At 47.8% G+C, this 20403-nt stretch overlaps 1 protein-coding gene and 1 long non-coding RNA gene across 3 annotated transcripts in view; one reads left to right on the top strand and one right to left on the bottom strand.

Annotated features, from left to right (window-relative positions):
* PLAUR (plasminogen activator, urokinase receptor) overlaps positions 1–15033 on the bottom strand; it is an 82764-nt gene extending 67731 nt beyond the window's left edge. Inside the window, exons 1-7 of one of the 2 annotated variants that reach the window (XR_014551385.1) lie at positions 14712–15011; positions 12664–12774; positions 10706–10852; positions 7581–7742; positions 7308–7445; positions 6420–6566; positions 3573–4090 (exon numbers count right to left, since the gene is read on the bottom strand). Coding sequence is in view for 1 of the 2 variants with exons in the window: in XM_083627765.1 (XP_083483891.1) it covers positions 3828–4090; positions 6420–6566; positions 7308–7445; positions 7581–7742; positions 10706–10852; positions 12664–12774; positions 14712–14760 (1017 nt within the window). In the remaining variant the exon portion in view is untranslated. Of the gene's footprint in view, positions 1–2853; positions 4091–6419; positions 6567–7307; positions 7446–7580; positions 7743–10705; positions 10853–12663; positions 12775–14711 lie in introns of those variants that run through there. The other variant, XM_083627765.1, reaches the window with a different exon arrangement.
* Positions 1–20403, top strand: part of LOC310769205 — a 126423-nt gene that overhangs the window by 72177 nt on the left and 33843 nt on the right. The gene's annotated exons all lie outside the window — the stretch shown is intronic.

The raw sequence follows: 20403 nt of genomic DNA, 5'->3' as shown, positions 1-20403 counted from the left end.
TTGCCAATCAGAAGGTCGGCGGTTCGAATCCCGCGATGGGGTGAGCTCCCATTGCTCTGTCCCTGCTCCTGCCAACCTAGCAGGTCGAAAGCACGTCAAAGTGCAAGTAGATAAATAGGTACCGCTCCGGTGGGAAGGTAAACAGCGTTTCCGTGCGCTGCTCTGGTTCACCAGAAGTGGCTTAGTCATGCTGGCCACATGACCCGGAAGCTGTACGCCAGCTCCCTCGGCCAATGAAGCGAGATGAGCACTGCAACCCCAGAGTTGGTCATGACTGGACCTAATGGTCAGGGGTCCCTTTACCTTTACCTAAGACACCATAGCCAAATTGGATGGTGAAGAGAACCTTTCAAAACTACACTGATTTTAACCACTGATTTCCCGGGGTTCCTGATCAATGCCAGGTGCAAGCCTGCAATAATAAATGAAGTTTAAGGGGCCATAAGGGGGCATTCATGCCATATATTTAAAGCACTAGCATAACACTGTAAACAGTCTTGGGTGCCCCCAGAAAATCCTGGGAGCTGTAGTTTGCTAAGGATACTGAGTGTTTTTAGGAGACACCCTATCCCCATTACAGTGCTACAGTTTTCCAGAGTGGTTTAACAATAAATCCCTCTTTCCTGGGGACTATAAGAACAGCAACACTGTGAGGGGAAGAGGGGTCTCCTGACAACTCTCAGCACCCTTAAGAAACTACAACAGGGGGGCCACTAGGTGGCGCATCAGAAGATGGCTGACAATAACATCTCTCCGACCCACACGAGGCAATTTGGAGGCTATGATGGGGGTAATTAGCCTCCTTAACCCCCCCAGGATTGTGGGGGGGATGGCCCTTGCCTGCTGTGCCCTATACCACCCCCGAATTTGTGGGGGTGGGGGCACTAGGCACAAAGCCCTCCTGTGGGATTTCGGCACTCCTGGACGCCGTCCCTGATTCGCGCCGCTAGTTGCAAGCATCTTCAAAAGAAACAATTTGGACGAGATAAATTGCACATACTTCAAGGAAAAATGGGGAGTAAAGACTGCTGACAGAAGAGATCTCTGATAACAAGACAAGAATAAAATATGAGAAGATACGTCAAGATACGGTATGACTGAGGAGGGAGGGGGGAAAAAAACCTACCTTCCTTTTAATTATGTGATTTAACAAGAATCCCCTCCCCAAATGAGTCAGGAACTAAGGACTTAAGCTGTGGATTTAAGGCTGTGTGGAGATAAACTTTCGAACCAAAGCAATGTTTCAAGATGAAGCTGGAAAGCTAAGAGTTTTGGAATGACGCAGTTAAAAATGCCGTCGCCATTTTGGGAGGCATTGTTGGAGCTCTTGGGTCTGGGAGGAGAAAGAGTGAAATACATACGTCTCGGTGGGACTTAAGAGCGACAAATGCCAAATTTATGATGGAAAGAGCGATGTTATCTACAAAGGAGATATATGGAAACCATCTGGACTTAGTGGAGGAACGGGAAATCCACACAGGATTATTATTTTGCTTATCGGCTTAAGGAGACTAACAGAAGAGATCGTAAAGGAAAAATAGAAATTATATGAACAAGATATGATGTGGAAACACCAAGATAAGACTGAATAGAATTATGAATTTTGTTTGGACTGATTGGGACTGATTTGGACATTAACGCAGTAATAAGAAGATGATCTGAATCCCCCTTTGGATCTTGAAGTATGGGTTCCCCCAACAAAATTTAAAAATTTGGCTTTGTAATTTGGAATTTATGTGATGTGATTTAATTTGATGTGATTGGCCAGTTAATAAAAATTATTAAAAAAAAGAAAGAAACTACAACAACCAGGATTCTTTGGAAGAGAAGCCAGGACTGTTTAAAAGTGCTTTGAACACTGCTTTAAATATGCAGTGCAGATAGGTAAAGGTAAAGGACCCCTGGTCGATTAAGTCCAATCAAAGACGACTATGGGCCGCAGCGCTCATCTCGCTTTCAGGCCGAGGGAGTTGGCATTTGTCTGCAGATAGTTTTCCGGATCATGTGGCCAGCATGACTAAACCACTTCTGGCGCAATAGGACACTGTGTTCTGCTAAGTTGGCAGAAGCTGGGTCACAGCAAGGGGAGCTCACTGCATTGCAGGGATTCGAACCACCGACCTTCTGATCAGCAAGCCCAAGAGGCTCAGTGGTTTAGATTACGGTGCCACCCGCTCCCCTAGTGCAGATAGGACCTGTGAGTGTGCATAGGCAATGCATTTTGACTGATCCAGCTGGACTACAGGGCTACAGAGTGGTTTCACAATCAGTCCCTCTTCCCTGGGAACTCTGGGAACTGTAGCTTTCTGAGGGGAATAGTGATCTTCTAACAACTCTCAGCACTCTTAACAGACTTCACTGCCCAGGTTTTTTGGGGGATGGCATAACTTTTTAAAGTGGTATCATAATGCTTTAAAGGTACATGTGGATGTGGACACACACACACAGAGAGGTCACACGTACACATTTTAAACACACTAATACTTCTTTAACATCCATGGATTTCCCCCCCCCCAAGAAAAAATAAATACTGAGAACTTCATTTTGTTATGGGTGCTGAGAATTGTTAAGGGACCCCTCACAGAGCTACAATTCCCAGCACCCTCAACAAAATACAGTTCCCACTGTACTGTTATAGTACTATAAATGTATATCATGGATGAGAGCAGAAACTGTTCTGTGTAGGGTCAATTGCTTTATGGATGAGGGACTTGGGAACTTGGCAAGGTTGTTGGACTACAGATCCCATTATCCCTGATGGTTGGCCAGGCTGGCAGGGGCTGATGGATGTTGGAGTCGAACAATCTCCAGAGTTCCCCAGCCCTGCATTTAAAACGGCTGACACACGAGCTCTTACTTTAAATAATATAAAAATAGTTTATTAAGATAAATAATGTTCAAACGCACGCATATATAAGGATAATAAAATAAAGGGCAGTGACCACATCCTGTGGTTAACAAACTTCAGGAAGTCCAAACCGGAGTTGCGTCTAGATGGTGCCTTGCACAATTTCCCAAGTCTGATGGAACTTCTGGTTTTCTGAACAGTCTTGTGTTGGAGGAGCAATTGCCAAAAGTGCCTTCCAGATCTTAAACAGCCAATGGGACAAATCCTTGTTTCTTGAAAGAGTCCAACAGTTCTCCACAGCAGTGCAAAAAGAATAAATAATAAGGCGGGACATTTCTGTTTTGCATATATCTGTTTTCATAAATGAAAAAAAAGTAATGGCCACCAGGATTTCCCCAGTTAGGAGAGGTGTCCAGCTCCTCTGCCTTAATTTGCAACACAGAGAGCAGAGAAGAGAACCAAGGAGTCCTGAGTCTTGCTCTTCCAGAGCCGCTATTCTCCACTCCACTCCTTTCTCAACAGGTAACTTACTGCCTGCTCCAGTACTCAGAAGCAAGCCTTACTTTTGTTCAGTGAGACTTATTACCCAGACATCAGAATGTAAGAAGATGGCCCCATCGAGGCCAGCATCCTGTTCTCACAGTGGCCAACCAGAGGCCTGTGGTAAACCCTCAAGCAGCAGCCAAATAAAAGATGACTCTCCCCTTCTCCCATTTGCAGCAACTTTCAAAAGAGAAGGTCATGGAGCTTGTGCTTGCTTAGAACTTCAACCTGGAAGGTCTGCATCTTAATCCCCAATGTGTTATAGGAGTGGGCTGTAGTTCCTCAGTGGTGTGGGGAAAGGCACTCTGTGTATGCTCAGAGGTGGTTCATTCTTATGTCACATGTTTTCTTCACAGCTGCATTCTAATATTGGAAGACGGGGAGAAAACCCTGGAACATCCTGGCCTGGAATATGCCCTGATCTTAGCCGTGGAGATCAGGAGCTCTCTGAGGAGAGGAGAAAGGTCAGAAGGATCAAAAGACCCATTGAAAGCAAAGTGTGTTGGGCTGAGACTCGGTGGCTGGCTTGGCTCCTAGGGGATGGTTTCAGCGTCCCATCGACAATCCAGTTGTTGCAGAGGTCACCAGTGCAGCAGCGGCTGTAAATAGCACCCAGGTTCTTGTAGACGGACGTGTAAGGACTGTCACACCAGGATGGCGAAGCACAACCCTTGACGGCAGAGATTTGCCCAGTAGAACCTGAATGTGGAAATGAGCAGTGGTTAGTGACAGATGGGGAGAAATTGGTTTCAGTTCTCCTTTAAATGACACTTTCTGAAACAATCTGAGAACCAAAACACAGCCATCTTCTGGAATGCACACTTCTCCAAATGTCGTGATGCAGTTCTCCAATGGGTACAAAAATGCATGTACATACAAATGCATATATTAGTGAAAAGAACATGCAAGCATGCATTATAAGGAGTGGTTGAAGGAGTATGTTTAACCTGGAAAAGAGCAGACTGAGAAGAGATATGATAGCCCTCTTTAAATATCTCAAGGGCTGTCACATGGAAGAGGGAACAAGCTAGTTTTCTCCTGCTTCAGAGGGTGGAACTTGAAGCAATGGCTTCAAGCTACAAGAAAAGAGATTCCAACTAAAAACAGGGATATCCTTTTGATGGTAAGAGCTGTGTGACAGTGGAATGTTCTCCCTTGAAAGGCTGTGGACTCTCCTTCCTTTGGGTTTTTAAGCAGAAGTTAGATGGCCATCTGTCATGGATGTTTTAGTTGCAATTCCAGTATTGCAGAGTGTTGGACTAGTTGACCCTTGGAGTCCCTTCCAACTCCACAATTCTAGGATTTTATTAGGGGAAATATGCTTTGCCAAAATGTGTACTTCAGGCAAAAATGCATTAAAAGCATGTATATAAAGACAAATCCATGCTAAAATGCTGGTGGCTTCTCATGAGGACTTTACCAAAAACAAACAAACAACCCTCTCAAACTGGTGTGGAATGTGGGGACCTGAATTAAGATTGGGAAAAAATGAAATAGATAGACTCTGACTGGAAGCCTTTTTGGAAGTCCTCTCCTGCCTATATCTCATCATCTGACTCCTGCTGACTACTTGGAACACTTTGCTGCTGAACCAAAAGGTAAGTTTATGTTGTGGAGGATTTCCACCTTGTTCATGTGTGCATGCCCCCCTGTTCCATGAACACCTGTCCAAAGAGAGACATTGAGCAGGTGAAACTTTTCTTAGACTTTCCTAGTGGAAGTCTGAGATCTGCTTGGCAGGCCTTAGATGTGAGCTACAGAGGAACTCAGCAGGAATTTTGTTTCCTGGCATGTAGGACACCTGAATGAGTCCTTTCTGGATACACTCCCTTGCACGATGTAGCAAAGCCAAACAGGACCTGTTGTCTTGATAAACCTGTATAGGACATTTCACATTAACCCCGACGTCCTAAAACACTTGCAACAACCATTCACAATCCATAAGTGAATATGACAGTGCATTGAGTTCAGCTTCACAAGAACTTAGGCTCACTGTTGTCTGCTTCTTGCACAGCCAGCCAGTCAAACAGACACTGGTTGTACATGTAGCACACCCCGGAAGTGCTTGTACCATCTGTGGTGGCATCTGTGGTGTCACTTTCAAAACTTGCATTGGCAAAAATCTCAAGACCTCCAGACTTCTGGCTAGTGAATCTCTGTCTGTAGTGCATAGTACCTTTCAGGTAATGTGCTATGCGCTTGATAGCCTTCTAATCCTGAACAGTAGGATTGTCCAAGGGGAATGGGGAATGATTATGGCTCTACTATGTCTTGTTGGATCTGGTCCTGACTAAGCAGCATGACCTACCCCTTCCCTATCCTTCTGGCAGACTGTCTGCCTCCCCCTGCCAGTTTTGAAAGCAATGAAATGATGTGCATTCACCTAAATGGATGTTATTGTTCCCACCCCTTCAAAGAACACATAATTGTCCTATGCCAGTGGTTTACAACTAGTGTTCTGTGGTACCCTGGCGTGTCTTGAATGATGGTCAGGGGTGCTGCAGTCAACACTGGTCTCTGTCCCTCTTTCTTTCCTTTCCTTCCCTCCCTCCTCTGATACTCTCTTGTGTCTCTGCCTCCCAAAGGCTTGCATAGTTGTTTGTTGCAGCAGCCCTGGCTACAAGTTCCCCAGGCAAATAGTACCTCTGGGGCTGGCGAGGGGGTGCTTCCCAGGCCCCTGTGGGGCTCTGTGAGGAGAGAAGGGAGGGCAGCTCAGAGACGAGGAGTGGCAGCAGCAGCAACTGGCCAGAGGACTCCCAAGGAGAGGGGAGAAGAGATGGGGGAAGACTCCACAAGGGAGGGTGTTTTCAAAAAAGGGTGAGAGGCTGCCAGCTCTGCAGGCAAGGGGTGACATAACTTGGCTCCTGAGCCCCACAGGGGTGCCGCAGAAAGAAGGTACTTGGTCAAGGGAGCCGTGGACTCAAAGGGGTTGAAAACCTCTGCTCTATGCCTCTTTCTGTTGGGATTAACCTGGTCACATTAAACTCCAGGTGGAGGGAGTGAGAAGGAATGACTAGATGATACTCACCATGTATCCCTGAGGCCTCTAGGCATTGGTTCATCACACCCCGGCACTGCACCTTAGTGATGTCATCTGGGGAACAACCGTGGGTGGAATTCCCCTCACAACTGAAACACGTGACCCCATTTGGGTGGGGTGGGGTATCCTTGTAGTCTGTAGGCAGAATAAGTGAATACTCTCAGTACCATAAAGTTCATTCCAGGCTGTGTGCACCAAGGCCACATATTTATGGCTTTAAATTTGGGTCCTTTTTTAAAAAAATAAAAATGGAAGGCATTATTAAAAGGATGCAATGGCACAGTGTAGCACTATCCTAGGGCATCATGTGTAATAAAAGAAAGAAATTGCGGGCACCAGCCCAGCAGCCACCTGGAAAAACAGTGCATGACTGGCTTAAGCCATGGTTTGTTGAACAAATTTTTTGGTAATCATGGGTTATTTCCCCCAAACTTGTTTTCCCAAAATTTGGTTTCTTTTCCAGCTGTTCCTACACCATGTCTTTGTAGCTGGGGTAGGGTGGTCAAAGAAACTATGCTTAGGGTTGGAAAAAGAAAATAGAAAACTATGAGGGTTTGGGGGAGTGAATTGACTTGCTACAATTTATAGTATCGCATAGAACTATGGTGGAATCTGGACACATAAAAAAAGTTGTGAAAATGCTTTTTAAAAGATGTTTTGAAAAATATACTGAATTTGCCATAGCTCACCATCACCATCTAGGGTCACATTTGTATAATGCACTTTGCAGCACACTTAAAATGTTTTATTTGCAGCTGTATAGCTGGGTCCTCTGTCTTCCCCCCTGAGCAAGAACAATGCCATCAGGAGTTGGGAAAACACAGAGAAACATTTTGTTGCAGACCCAGTTGGTGCTCCTGGAATCCCAAAGCTTACCTTGCGTGTCATCATTGCACTGGCTGGAATTGCAGCATTTGATCAGATGGAAACTGTTCTGGTTGTGGAAGCCCAGAGGCTCCTGGCAGTGGGTAAGCGAGCCACAGCCCTTGATGCGCTGTTCGTCCCCCGGAAACTCTGCCAGTTGGGAGAAAACAGTGGCTGTGATTGTGGCCTTTTGTCTCTAGGAGGCGCTGGTGCAAATGTCATTGCAACAACCTCTCTTAGGAGGTTAGGAGGAACCCCATCAAACCATAGGCTACAGGAGCTCACCTTCTGTCTCAGTGAAGGACGTGATGTCTATGCACTTCTCCTCTGGCCGCGCACAGCGCATCTGCATATGGCTGGAGTTGTAGCAGGTCTGGTCGGCTGAGCTGCAGGAATAGCAATGCAAGGGATTTCGTGGGCGACCGCGAGCAGTGAGCATATCCACGACTGCAGTTTGAGGAAAGCAGCAGCAGCAGGGAGAGAAGCAGAGAGAAAAATCAGGGCTGAACTTATTAGGTGAATCACAGTCACAAAGCATTCAGATATATTTTCAGGAATCTCCCATCTGGCTGGGATCAAACAATTTTATACAGGAACATGGATTTAAGGAGACCAAGCCTACACAGTCATGGAATCTTTTATTTTGTCAGGACGTAAATTTTATTTTTTTATGTGCGCTCACTTTTTCCATTAAACAAAATAATACGAGTAGAAGGGAAAGCCTATATAGATGTACAGTGGTACCTCGGGTTACATACGCTTCAGGTTACATACGCTTCAGGTTACACACTCCACTAACCCAGAAATAGTGCTTCAGGTTAAGAACTTTGCTTCAGGATGAGAACAGAAATCACACGGCAGCAGCAGGAAGGCCCCATTAGCTAAAGTGGTGCTTCAGGTTAAGAACAGTTTCAGGTTAAGAACGGACCTCCAGAACGAATTAAGTACTTAACCCGAGGTACCACTGTATTCTACTTTCTATCCACCCCCCCCCCGCTTTATTTATGTTGTTCGCTACTTTAAACTTTAAAGTGTTTTCAATTTGTTCTGATGTAGGAACCTACCCTGGGACTTTCCAGTAAAGGGCAGGCAATAAGTAAATAAATAATGTGTATCCATAGCAGTGCCCAGAGGAGGAATGACCGCTGGGAGGAACTCAGAGATAAGAAATTCCAGAGTACATCTGCAGCAGCACTACTGGACGCCTCCCTCTGTCCCAGCTGCAGCCAAACATGTCTCTCCTGTATCAGTCTCTGCAGCCACAGCAGGTGCTGTAACTCTCCAGCGGTTTGACTTCATTGTCCTCCGTTGTCTCTCGAGACAGACGGATACCAGCCGGGCAATGCCAACTTGACGTTTAATAAATAAAATTTAATGCGGAGAGGGAAACACCAGGATTGAAACTGTGACCCGGTTACAGAAATTAGCAGATCTAATTGCATGAGGTTTAGTGGTTCAAATGCATGCATGTGAACGGATAGAAGAAAAAGGCTTACTTTGGGTTTGGGACCAGCCTTTCACAGCCTGATACCCTTGGGAAGCTGTTGGATTCTGGAGCCCCAGCCAGCATGGGATGGTGGGGTTTGCAGCTTCCCCACCCCTGTGATAGAGGAGTCATTTGGCATGGTGGTGATTCAGCTCAGCTCCAGGGGTGAGGCTGCTTTCACACCCAGCGGCGTAGCGTGGGTTGTCAGCACCCGGGGCAAGGCAAGTAATTTGCGCCCCCTAACCCGGGGCAAGGCAAGTAATTTGTGCCCCCTAACCCGGGGCAAGGCAAGTAATTTGCGCCCCCTAACCTGCCGCCGCCGCCAGCTTCTTCTTGCTGCTGCCTGGGCTGGTCTGGTGTGGTTCTCTCCCGCGCTCAGCACTGTGCTGGGCGGCCGCTGCACTGTCCCTCCCCCAGATAGTCCCTCGCTCTCTCTCCGCACCGCACGCCTGGCACCCACCCCCTCCACAGTGGGCGGCGACCCGGTGGCTCGGATCGGATTCGCACAGCCAGCACTGCAGTGAGAGAGTGAGTGAGCCAGGTAGGGGCAGAGAGCTGCGAGTGTGAGCGCGCAGTGGCGTAGCGTAGGTTTTCTGAGCTTGCACAGAGTGCTTTTCCTCCCTATGGGCAGAGCCAGCTTGCTCCTAAATACCTGAGCTCTATAGTTAGAGACTCACCATTTCCCCAGTTGGCTTGGCCCCCAATTTCTCTTACTATAGAATTTGGGGCTGGTGGTGGAGGAAATCATTATTCTTCCCCCTTGCTACCCCCCCCAAAGCATAAGAGAGGGACTCCCAAGAAGGTGAAGCGGGACTTCACCCCAGGGTATCTCGGAAGCCCTCGAGGCAGCGACGCTTCCACCCCCTGGAAACAGCAGGAAGGGAGAGCGCTCTTGTGCCCGGGTCCTGCTTTGAGTGCTTCTCATTGACGCGTCTGCTTGGCCACTCTAGATGGGCCCTTGTGGCCTTGATCCAGTAGCCGGGTCCTTCTTTGGAAAGAGCGAGCGCCTCCTAAGCATGTGCAGAGTGCCTCCCTCCGCCCCCGCCATGCGGAGCTCAGCCTGCACGTGGGCAGGCCCTTTGCGTCACACGCGCTTGGCAATCCCTGGCACCTCTCCTCTCCTCTCTCTCTCCCTGGAGAAATGAAGCAGTGACCCGACAAGGAGTAGCGAAGGATGGGCGTGTTTCGTCCCTGATCCGGATGAGATCAAGGCGCCGGCAACAGGAAGGAGGCGGGGGAGAAGCAGGAGCAGGCCAGCCGGGGCTGCTCCAGACCCCCCCCCCCCCGATCTCTCCCATCGCCGCTGGAGGGGTCATGGAGGCACTGAGCCCGGGAGGCGGGTAGCCAGCCAGGGCGCACCTACCCAACCTCGCCGCGCCCAGGCGCGCTGCTCTCTCCAGCTTCCTCCCGGCCGGGCCAGCAGCTCCACCTCTTCCTTTGCCTCTTTGAGGCACTTAATTCCCAGCAAGCGATTAGCAGGCTCGGATCAGATCCTGCGGCAGGCGGCGCCTCCACCTCCTCCTCCTCCCGGCTTTGCTGCTGCTGCTGCGTGGCTCTTTTCCCTCCACCGACGGTGCGCTGCGCCTTGGAGAGGTTCCCGCTTCCTCGAGGGGGGCCGGCCAAACGGAGATGACGACCCCCCACCCCAACCAAGCCTCGATTGCTTGTCCCTTCCCTCTGGACTTGCGCCCCCCAGATGTTGCGCCCAGTGCGGCCGGCACCCCTAGCACCCCCCACGCTACGCCACTGTTCACACCAAAACAGATGTTGGGGCAAAGGCTTACTGCCCCTCCCCCTGTTCCAAACCCACCCTCGCAGCTGCTTTTGGGAGAACAAAATTATCCCGGGAGTTCTGTTCACGGGGTTCCAATTTAATGTGCAGCACAGCCTGCAGAGCGAACCCTCTCTGCTCACATGGACTGACCATTTAGCACCCCCTGGTTGCAGAGGTCAGTCCCGCAGTGCTCCTCCGCCAAGAACACGACCTGGTTGCCAGAGAGGTGGGAGATGGAGCTGTTTGGCTTCCCACCCACGTCACAGCCCTTCAGGATGTAACTGGAGATCTTAGATCCTGCAAGGAAAGAGAGAGAGAGGAAGTAAAAATGAAGGCACCATTCTTTTTTCTTTTCTTTTTTAGAAGGCAACATTCCTAAGTGCAGACTTAGCGCTCACGGCATAAATCCTGTTTCACAACTTAAGTAAAGGTAAAGGGACCCCTGACCATTAGGTCCAGTCGTGGCCGACTCTGGGGTTGCGGTGCTCATCTCGCTTTACTGGCTGAGGGAGCCGGCATACAGCTTCCGAGTCATGTGGCCAGCATGACTAAGCCGCTTCTGGCGAACCAGAGCTGCGCACAGAAACGCCGTTTACCTTCCCGCCGGAACGGTACCTATTTATCTACTTGCACTTTGATGTGCTTTCGAACTGCTAGGTTGGCAGGAGCAGGGACCGAGCAACCGAAGCTCACCCCGTCGTGGGGATTCGAACCACCGACCTTCTGATCGACAAGTCCTAGGCTCTGTGGTTTAACCCACAGTGCCACCCATGTCCCTGTTTCACAACTTGCAGATATGCAAACCAGATTAGCTCTCACTTTAGGTCTTCCCCTTGTGGTTCTGTTTGGTTGTCACAGACTGTGGCACATATAAGTTTGTACATAGTCATCCTTCGTTGAAATAAAATTTATCGACATTTTAAAAGTTGGTGCAAAGCTTCTCCGGGGTCCGGAGTGCGGGTGGCGTCACAAGCACTTGCCAATAGGTGCTCGTCACCGCCACTGTCCACACGCAACATGCTATAGACTAGCAAAAGAGTGTGTTGCTGCTTCCTTCCCAGGGCTCACTTGGGTGTGTTAAGACATGCATATGTTTCCACACCTGCAATGTTCCACCGTCTTTCAAATATTGCATGTCTTTTTCTGTAGGTCTGTCTACGCCTCTGTTTGACAGATTCCAGCAAACCCCATTGGCGTTGACTGGAAACCTAAGGTGCCGTTGCTTTATTGCTTTCCACATAAAAATGTTTCAGTAAATGTATCCATAAAATTTGCAAAGCACACACACAGAAGATATAAATACTGAGGGCTACCAGAGCTTCTCGCTCTGATAGCCAACCCCCACCCCACCCCTTTGCCCTTTGGCCACCAGCCCTTCCCCCACACCTGACCAAACCCCATTTTATTCACTTGCAACACAAAAACCCAGAAACATTACAAGCAGACCCGCACCAATACAAAAAAGAACAATATATCTCGAAAAGGAAACAATAAAGTAAGTTTCTTCTCCTTTTATTGGGTAATCTCCCAGTTCTGGTATCATGAGGAGAAGAGAGTTCTCCTTTTTCACATCCTTCTAAAAACCTCTATCTCAGCGTTTGGGTGTCTTTTCCCTTCCGAGGCAAGAGTTTCCTTTCTGGGCAACTTTCCAGGCACCGCATGACACTGGTGGGCGGGGCCAGAGGCAAGAGCAACAAAAGTGGGTGGAGTTACCTTTGTTTGGCTGGCTAGTTTCTACACCAGGCATAAGCAAACTCGGCCCTCCAGATGTTTTGGGACTCCCATCATCCCTGACCACTGGAGCTGTAGTCTGAAAACATTTGGAGGGCTGAGTTTGTTTATGCCTGTTCTACACCCTGCTCCTCCATCCAGCCAAGCATGAAGCATTGTCAGAGTTCAAACCAAGCAAAAACCTTTGAGGAGGGTGCAACGCTGGGCTGATGAAGGGCATGATTCAAGAGGTGGAACGAGGGAGTTTGTCCTCGAGGGCTGCCTTTGACACCCATTCTGCCTAAGCTGAGGTTCCTCACCTCTGCTCTCCAGCTCCTTCTCATCTGCCTTGTCCTCCCTTTCCAATCCCCACAGCCTCCTCCTTCAAAAATACTCACGGGCCAGTATAGTCATTATGGTGGTGCTGCATTGCTCTTGGTACTCTTCGCAGATCTCCGTTTCCTGGCAGTCGCTGTCGCCATCACAAGCGTAGCATTCAAGGCCAGCGACTGAGAGAAGGGAAGGGAAGCCATTAGCAAACCAGGTTCAGCATAATGCAAATCGGGGTTTGTGTGTGTGTGTGTGTGTCCTTAACCTTTTCGAATCTGGGGGCTAGGGAACTACTGTAGTGGCCACAAAAATGCCCATTTTTCAGGAGAAATGCTGACAATCTGCCCAGCACCTATAGATGTGTAAAGATGGTGCCAAGTGAGCCTCCCTGGGGAGAACATTCCACAAGTGGGGGGCCACCACTGAAAAGGCCAGTTCTCATGTTGCCACCCACCTGACCTCCATCACACAGAGAAGGCCCTCAGATGGCATGTGTGGGCTCCAGACCATTTCGTATGGGGAGAGGCAGTCCTTGAAATGCGTGGAGCCCCTTCCTATGCCAGGTGAACATGCAGGTGTTGGCCCATAGCTATGGTGCACAACAGCATGGCATATTGAGGGGCACACACACAGACCAACATAACTTCCTCCTGTGTTCTTTCACATGTGGTGGTAGGGGTTTCCTCAGAACATGTGGACCTTGGAATTGAGCGCTCTTCAGGGTGAAGTTGGCCTCGCTGGGATCTTGCCTGTGTGGCATAGCTGCCAGATGAGAGGATGAGGGACAGCAAAATGGGGAGGGAAGGGGTCAAGTCTTTGGGGCTCCATCCTTCCGGGGTTGGAGGTTCTGCTGAGCCAGGGTGCCATTTTGTCACAATGGTTGTGTGAGGACACAAGTACTGCTGGGGATGGGGAAATCCTTAGCCCTCTGGCATCACTCATCACGCCTTTTAAGGTTATGTTCCTGCCTGGCCGGGCATTTCCTTCCTTCTGCTTAGAAATGTCCAGCTCAATAGGATGTGAATATATTACACATCTGTCAGGTGTGAAGAAATGGGGTCAGGCGGCCAGGCTTTGGTCTGAGTCAGGGCTCGACAAAGGATTTCTCCAGTTTAAAATTATGACTATTTTTACTTTCATGTGACAGCTCTAGAAGCAATTGGACAGTTGATTGACTGCAGGGCTGGGAAGCCCGTGGCCATCCCCATATTGCTGGACTAAGATTGTAGTCACATGTTCTCTCAACAGCAAGCACCCAGATCCTCATAGTTTCCCCCTCAGCTGAGATTCTCCCTCTTTCTCCAATTAAGAATAAAACACCTTGTTCTCCTTTTGGTTTGTTTGCTCCAACCATTGCACGTTACTCTCCGCCCAGAATTAGGAGCACCAGACCTTTGTGTCAACTTAGTATTGTCTATGCTGCCTGGCAGTGGGTCTCCAAGATCTCAGCTGGGACCTCTTCCAGTTCTACCTTGGAGAGGCCAGAGATCAAACCCTGGGACATGAGATGAGGTTGAGATCAATATTTAATCCATGCAAGAGAAATGATGGTTCGGCAGCTTTTAAAATACCGTACTTTTCAGTATGTATGCTACTAAGTGAATTTCAGGGGGGTCTTAACAAGTAGTCAGAGATATCTGTGTTTGTAGTTAAACTGCAGGAAACCATAATTTCAATATAAATATACTGTACCATGCTGGGGGGGTGGGCCGATGCTTACAACGAAGCTTTGACAGTTGCATGCCGGGCAAATGCTCTAACCACTTCTTTCTCGCTTTTTTGCCATGGGTGATCTGCCTGCCAGTCAGCACACCACTTCTCTTCTGCTTTACACCTCTGGTGTGCACACCAGACCCACATTTTCTTGTAATGATACCAAAAATAAAAATCTAGGAAGTTTGAGAACTGAACGCCCTCCCTTCCCCCAAAAGTTACACATTCTGATCACCACTGAACTTTGCTCCTCTCCACTACTGGAAAACAACAACCAAGAATTCTAAAAAAGACATAACCACCATTCTGGAGAAAAACACACTCATGTGATATAGCAGACAGCCATTAGGCAGAAGATAATCTACATGACACACACACACATACACACATACACGATACTTACCGTGAGCTACCATCAAAGACAAGGAGAAGCTGAACCAAAATAATTCCATGGATGTGGTTTGGAAGAGAAGTTATTATTTCTTTCTAATTCACAGATCTAGCTTGCTGTCCCTGGCTGGTTCCTCTGTTCTGTGCAGGAAGAATGTTCTGCCAACCTCTCTCCCTCTTTCTCTCTCTCTCTCTGCTTATTCCTTCAAAAAAAGAAAAAGAAAACTCTTTTCCCCCTCTGGCCCCACCCCTGAAATCAATTGGAAAGGAACTTTTATCATTTCTGCTATGCAGAACTTCAGAGGGTGACGCAGTCGATGATGTGACTGATGCAGGAAGAGGAGAAGGGGGGGAACGGGGGGAAAGTGGTGACAGTTTTCTTTTGTGTGCTGGGTATGTCTTGAAGGTTTCAAGGCTCTTCCCTGAAATGCACTCTCATCGTCAGCACAGAGCCCCGGAGAATGTGAAACCAGAATGAAGAAGAAGCAAGCCTCATCTCCACTGACTCCTTGCAGTCCTTGGAGGGAGGGAGATTAAATAAAAAGCAGGAATGGGGCAGGGTGGGGGGCAGATTCCTGGTTGGCCCATGATCTCGCCTTTATACGGTTTTAGAGCTGGGGAAGGTCATCTCGGAGACGCCACCCTTCTGCCCCTAAGGAGCCCCGGGTGGCAAACTGGTGTAGCATTTAAAACAAATTCCTGCCCCCCCAGCCCCCCGGATATTCCAAGGGGGCCCCAGGTGAAAATCGTGCAAACAGGGGGCCACAGCACAAGGCTAGGGGTCCACAGAGGGAGGTGAGAAGTGAAGGGGGAAATCCTGATTGATGGGGTATCCTCTTGGCCAGTCACAAGTAGTAGAGGGCAGCCCACCAGGGCTAATGCTTCCCCCCTTTTTTGCCACATGTGTTTTCTTAGAGTAGTGAAACTTAATTGTCTCCTCTTAGGCAAAGATCATAAGACGACCTGGCTGGTAGCCAGATTCTGCACCCAGATTTGTAGGCACAGATCATCCTCTAGTATAAAATAGCTTACTAGGGAAATGCTGAAGTTTCCCTTTGGGGCGCCTCAGGGTGAATTTTTTATGGTAGCCCAAATCTCAGTTGGACGGTTGTGTGTGTGTGTGTGTGTGTGTGTAAATTTTAACTCATGAGCTATTGCTGCAATCTGCTCCAATTGTATATTTTATCTTTATGAACTCTGTTTTTGTTGTGTTGTGTTGTGTTGTGTGAGCTGGTTTTTGACCGTATTAAATTATCTATCTCTCTTAGAGCAGTGCTGGTTTGTTTCCGGAGGGAGAGAGCAATTGCTGCGCCTCCCATTTTGACCAGCAGAGCCCATGATCCAGAACCCCCAGGTCAGGTAAATGCAGTGATGGGGTGGTAATGGGTAGGGCTGGGTGAGCCAGAGCTGCTTGTTGCTGCCGCCAGTGCTGGGCCCAGAGGATCAGCGCCTTTGGATGTTGCAACGTTGGCTTGGCTCTGCAAGGTGAAATCCGCCCCAGGGCCTAGCCGACTGGGTCATCTGGAGCTGCTGACTTACATCTAGTAAATAACTGTTTACTCAGAAGAAAGCCGATGGGACGCAGGTGGCGCTGTGGGTTAAACCACAGAGCCTAGGACTTGCCAATCAGAAGGTTGGCGGTTTGAATCCCTGCGACGGGGTGAGCTCCCGTTGCTTGGTCCCTGCTCCTGCCAACCTAGCAGTTCAAAAGCACGTCAAAGTGCAAGTAGATAAATAGGTACCGCTCCAGAGGGAAGGTAAACGGCGTTTCCGTGCGCTGCTCTGGTTCGCCAGAAGCGGCTTAGTCATGCTGGCCACATGACCCGCAAGCTGTACACCGGCTCCCTCGGCCAATAAAGCGAGATGAGCGCCTCAACCCCAGAGTCGGCCACGACTGGACCTAACGGTCAGGGGTCCCTTTACCTTTACCTTTACAGAAGAAAGCCACACTGAGTTCAGTGTGCCTTACTCCCAGGTAAGGGTGTGTGGAGCGATAGTGTTTTATTGAGGCAGCCAAGGCTCCTCGGGATGACAAGACCTTTTTGCACCAGGTCAGTGAGGACCACTTGCTTTTAAAAATTCTCCCATATATACACAACTGCCTGTGCGCCTTTGGGACCGTATCTGTAGGTTTCCCCCTCTTTGTCAAATAACTTACAATATATTACAATATATTTAAAACTCAATAAGATAGGCAGCGATGCAATGGCATTACATCGGGGAAGAGTGTGTGTAAGTCCCACTGACCCCGTTTTCTGATGTTCCAGCACATGCCCCTTTGCAGCTGAGGCTTTGTACACACAATACATTTAAAGCACATTCAAAGCACAACATTTCCCTCAAGGAATTCTGGGCACTGTAGTTCATACCCCACAGAGTTATGATTCCCATCAACCCATAACAAACCACAGTGCCCAGAATTCCTTGAGCACTGTGATACCCCTTTGGATTTTCAAGGCCTTCCCCCAAAGAATTCTGGGAGCTGTAGTTTGTTAAAGGTGCAAAGACTTGTTTAGGAGACTCCTATTCCCTTACCAGACCTATAGTTCTCAGAGTGGTTTGACAATAAATAATAATAATAATAATTTATTATTTGTACCCTTCCCATCTGGCTGGGTTTCCCCAGCCACTCTGGGCGGCTTCCATAGACACCAAAAATACACTAAAATACACTAAAATCCCTCTTCCTAAGGTACACTGGGAACTGTAGGTCTGGGAGGGGAATGGGGGTGTCCTAAACAAGTCTCAGCACTTTTAACAAACAACAACACCCAGAAATCTATGGGGGAAGACTTGAATCTTCAAAGTAGTTTTGTAACACTTTAAAAGTATGCTGATTGTGGCCTACGTTTTGCTCAGCACAGACTCACTAAAATTAATGGACCTAATTTTGGTGGGTCTACTCTGCATAGGACTAGCCTTTGAGCCAGCCCATAGTTTTCATGACTTTTTGAAAGGCACAGGCAAGTACAGTTGTACCTTGGAAGTCGAATGAAATCCGTTCTGGAAGTCCATTCGACTTCCAAAAAGATTGAAAACCAAAGCATGGCTTTTGATTGGCTGCTCCTACAGCCAATTGGAAGCAGCGGAAGCCCTGCCAGACGTTCAGCTTCCAAAAATAGTTCACAAACAGGAACAGTCACTTCTGGGTTTGCGATGTTCAGGAGCCAAAATGTTTGGGAATTAAGCTGTTTGACTTCCAAGGTACGACTGTACTTTGCAGTGCCTACTCAGAAGTAAGCCCCGGCCCCACTGAGTTCAAGAGGACTTGCTCTCAATAAGTGAGTGTAGGATTTCAGGTGTACATGAACAAACACACAAGTGGAATCTTGATGACATAGCATGAATCACTGTCTATTGTGAGCCACACACACTGAGCACAGCATCTGACTCAGCCTGGCGAAGTTCCCTCAGGCCTACAAATTGAAATGGAAGGCAGCTGTTAAGGAAATGAGTGCTGGCACTGAATTTGATGGGTCTACTTGAAAAAGCATGTCTGTTTTAGGCAGGCACTGAAAAGAATACAGGGAAGGTGGCTGCTTGATCTCAAGAGGCAGGGTGTTCCAAAGTAGATCTCAATGGATGACTGTGTTTTGGCTTAAGTATTCTTCCAGAAAGTGCAAATTAGGTAATTTTTGCATTTACAGTGGACCTTCTAGTTATGTACCGCTCTGGATACGTAACTTTCGGTTTACGAACATGGCAAACTGGGAAGTGTATACTTCCGTGTTTTGCCACACGCACATGTGCAGAAGCACTCAATCACACCGCACATGTGTGCAGAAGCGGCACCTCTGTCTACGGATGTTTCGGGTTGCAGACAGACCCCCAAAATGAATTTAATTTGTATCCAGAGCGTCCACTGCAAAGGCAAACCGAAATGAATTCCTCCATAGTCCCTTACTGTGGCTAACCTTCCATCATTTAATTGTCTCTTTATGGTGGCCGATGGTGGTTTTAAAATTTCAATGGTTGGCTTTAAATGGTTAGCAACTTTTGAAATGCTTTTAGTTTTGAAGAGCAAGGTTGTTGTTATTTTTAAAATAAGCTTGTGAAGATTACTTGATGCTGGGAATGGAGGAGAATTTCGAATCAGTACACATACGAATCTGAATCTATCAAATTTCCACTTTCTGAAGAATTATGCGAACCAAAACACAACTATCCTCTGAAACGCGTACATATCTGAATTTTGCAATGCAATTCGTCAGCCAACCAATGTTCCAATGTTTACCCCAAAAAAAGCACATTTAGGGGAAAGTGTGCATAAAAATGAATAAATGAGTGAAAAATGACATGCAAACATGCATTATGTATGGAGAAATTGTTTGCAAGGAAACCTACATTACTCACAACTGCATATTAAAAAGTATTGCTTTTAGATGAAATTTGCACGAACGTGATGAATTTTCATGGGGTTTGTAAAAAAAACAATTGCAAAATGTGAAGAACTGAATTTAAGTTTGGAACAATGAGAAACTGAGGAAACTGAAGTTGACAGATCCTTCCATACCTACTCGATGCAAACACATTTGAGGAAATGCTCTTTTAGAGGAAACTACACAAAGCGCTAAACTGAATGTTGTGACGTTCTTCAGACTTGCTGCGTATGAGGCAACTGGGGAAAGAGGAAGGCCACGTGGCAAAAGCAGACAGACTTCTTCCCATTTATCTTGGATTCTCCTGGGCACTCTTAATCCCATAATTGTTTGAATCACTGCTGACTAAGCCTTCCCTTATACTGACCACATAGAGCAGCCTTGAAACCCAAACAATCTGAATTCAGTTTTAAACCAGAAACCCAACTTTTGGGATGAGTTGAAGGGACATTGCCACTCACAACTGCTACCTCACAGAGCACAATGTTACTTATTGTTTGGGTAAAACGCTGGCTGTTTGGACAGGCCAGTTGTGGGCTTGAGCAGAGGGGGTCCTCTGGAAGGGGTTCCTTCTGTGGGGACCTTCAATGCACCCCCAAAGGCTACCCAATAGCATCCATGCTCCTCTGAATGGTGCCAGGTGGGTGCATTTTAATTTCCCACACTGTCTTAAATGTATAAATCCACACAACGAAATCAAAGCATATCTAGGTAAGGTAAAGGTAAACAACCCCTCGATGGTTAAGTTCAGTCAAAGGCGACTATGGGCTGTGGCACTCATCTCGCTTTCAGGCTGAGGGAGTTGGCGTTTGTCCACAGACATCTTTCCGGGTCATGTGGCCAGCATGACTAATCCGCTTCTGGCGCAACAGAACACCGTGATGGAAACCAGAACGCATGGAAACATTGTTTACCTTCCAGCAGCAGCGGTACCTATTTATCTACTTGCACTGGCGTGCTTTCGAACTGCTAGGTTGGCAGAAGATGGGACAGAGCAACAGGAGCTCACTCCATCGCAGGGATTCAAACCGCCAACCTTCTGATTGGCAAGCCCAAGAGGCTCAGTGGTTTAGACCACAGCGCCAACCACGTAGTGCACATTTAAACCACATGACTCCCTCCCTGAAGAATCATGGGAACTGTAGTTTGTTTAGGGTGCTGGAAACTGTAGCTCTGTGATGGGCAAACATCAGTTCCCAGAATTCTCTGGGGGAAGTCACAGGCTTTAAATTGCTGTTGAATATGCTTAAACCTTCTTCATACTGCCATTCACCCAAATTGCATCCAGAGAGGTTTGCACAATTAAATCAAATTCTTTAAGAAGAA

This window comes from Podarcis filfolensis (assembly GCF_964270895.1).
Source record: "Podarcis filfolensis genome assembly, chromosome: 8".
In the NCBI taxonomy this organism is placed as follows: domain Eukaryota; kingdom Metazoa; phylum Chordata; class Lepidosauria; order Squamata; family Lacertidae; genus Podarcis; species Podarcis filfolensis.
This window is presented reverse-complemented; position numbering and strand designations above follow the sequence as displayed.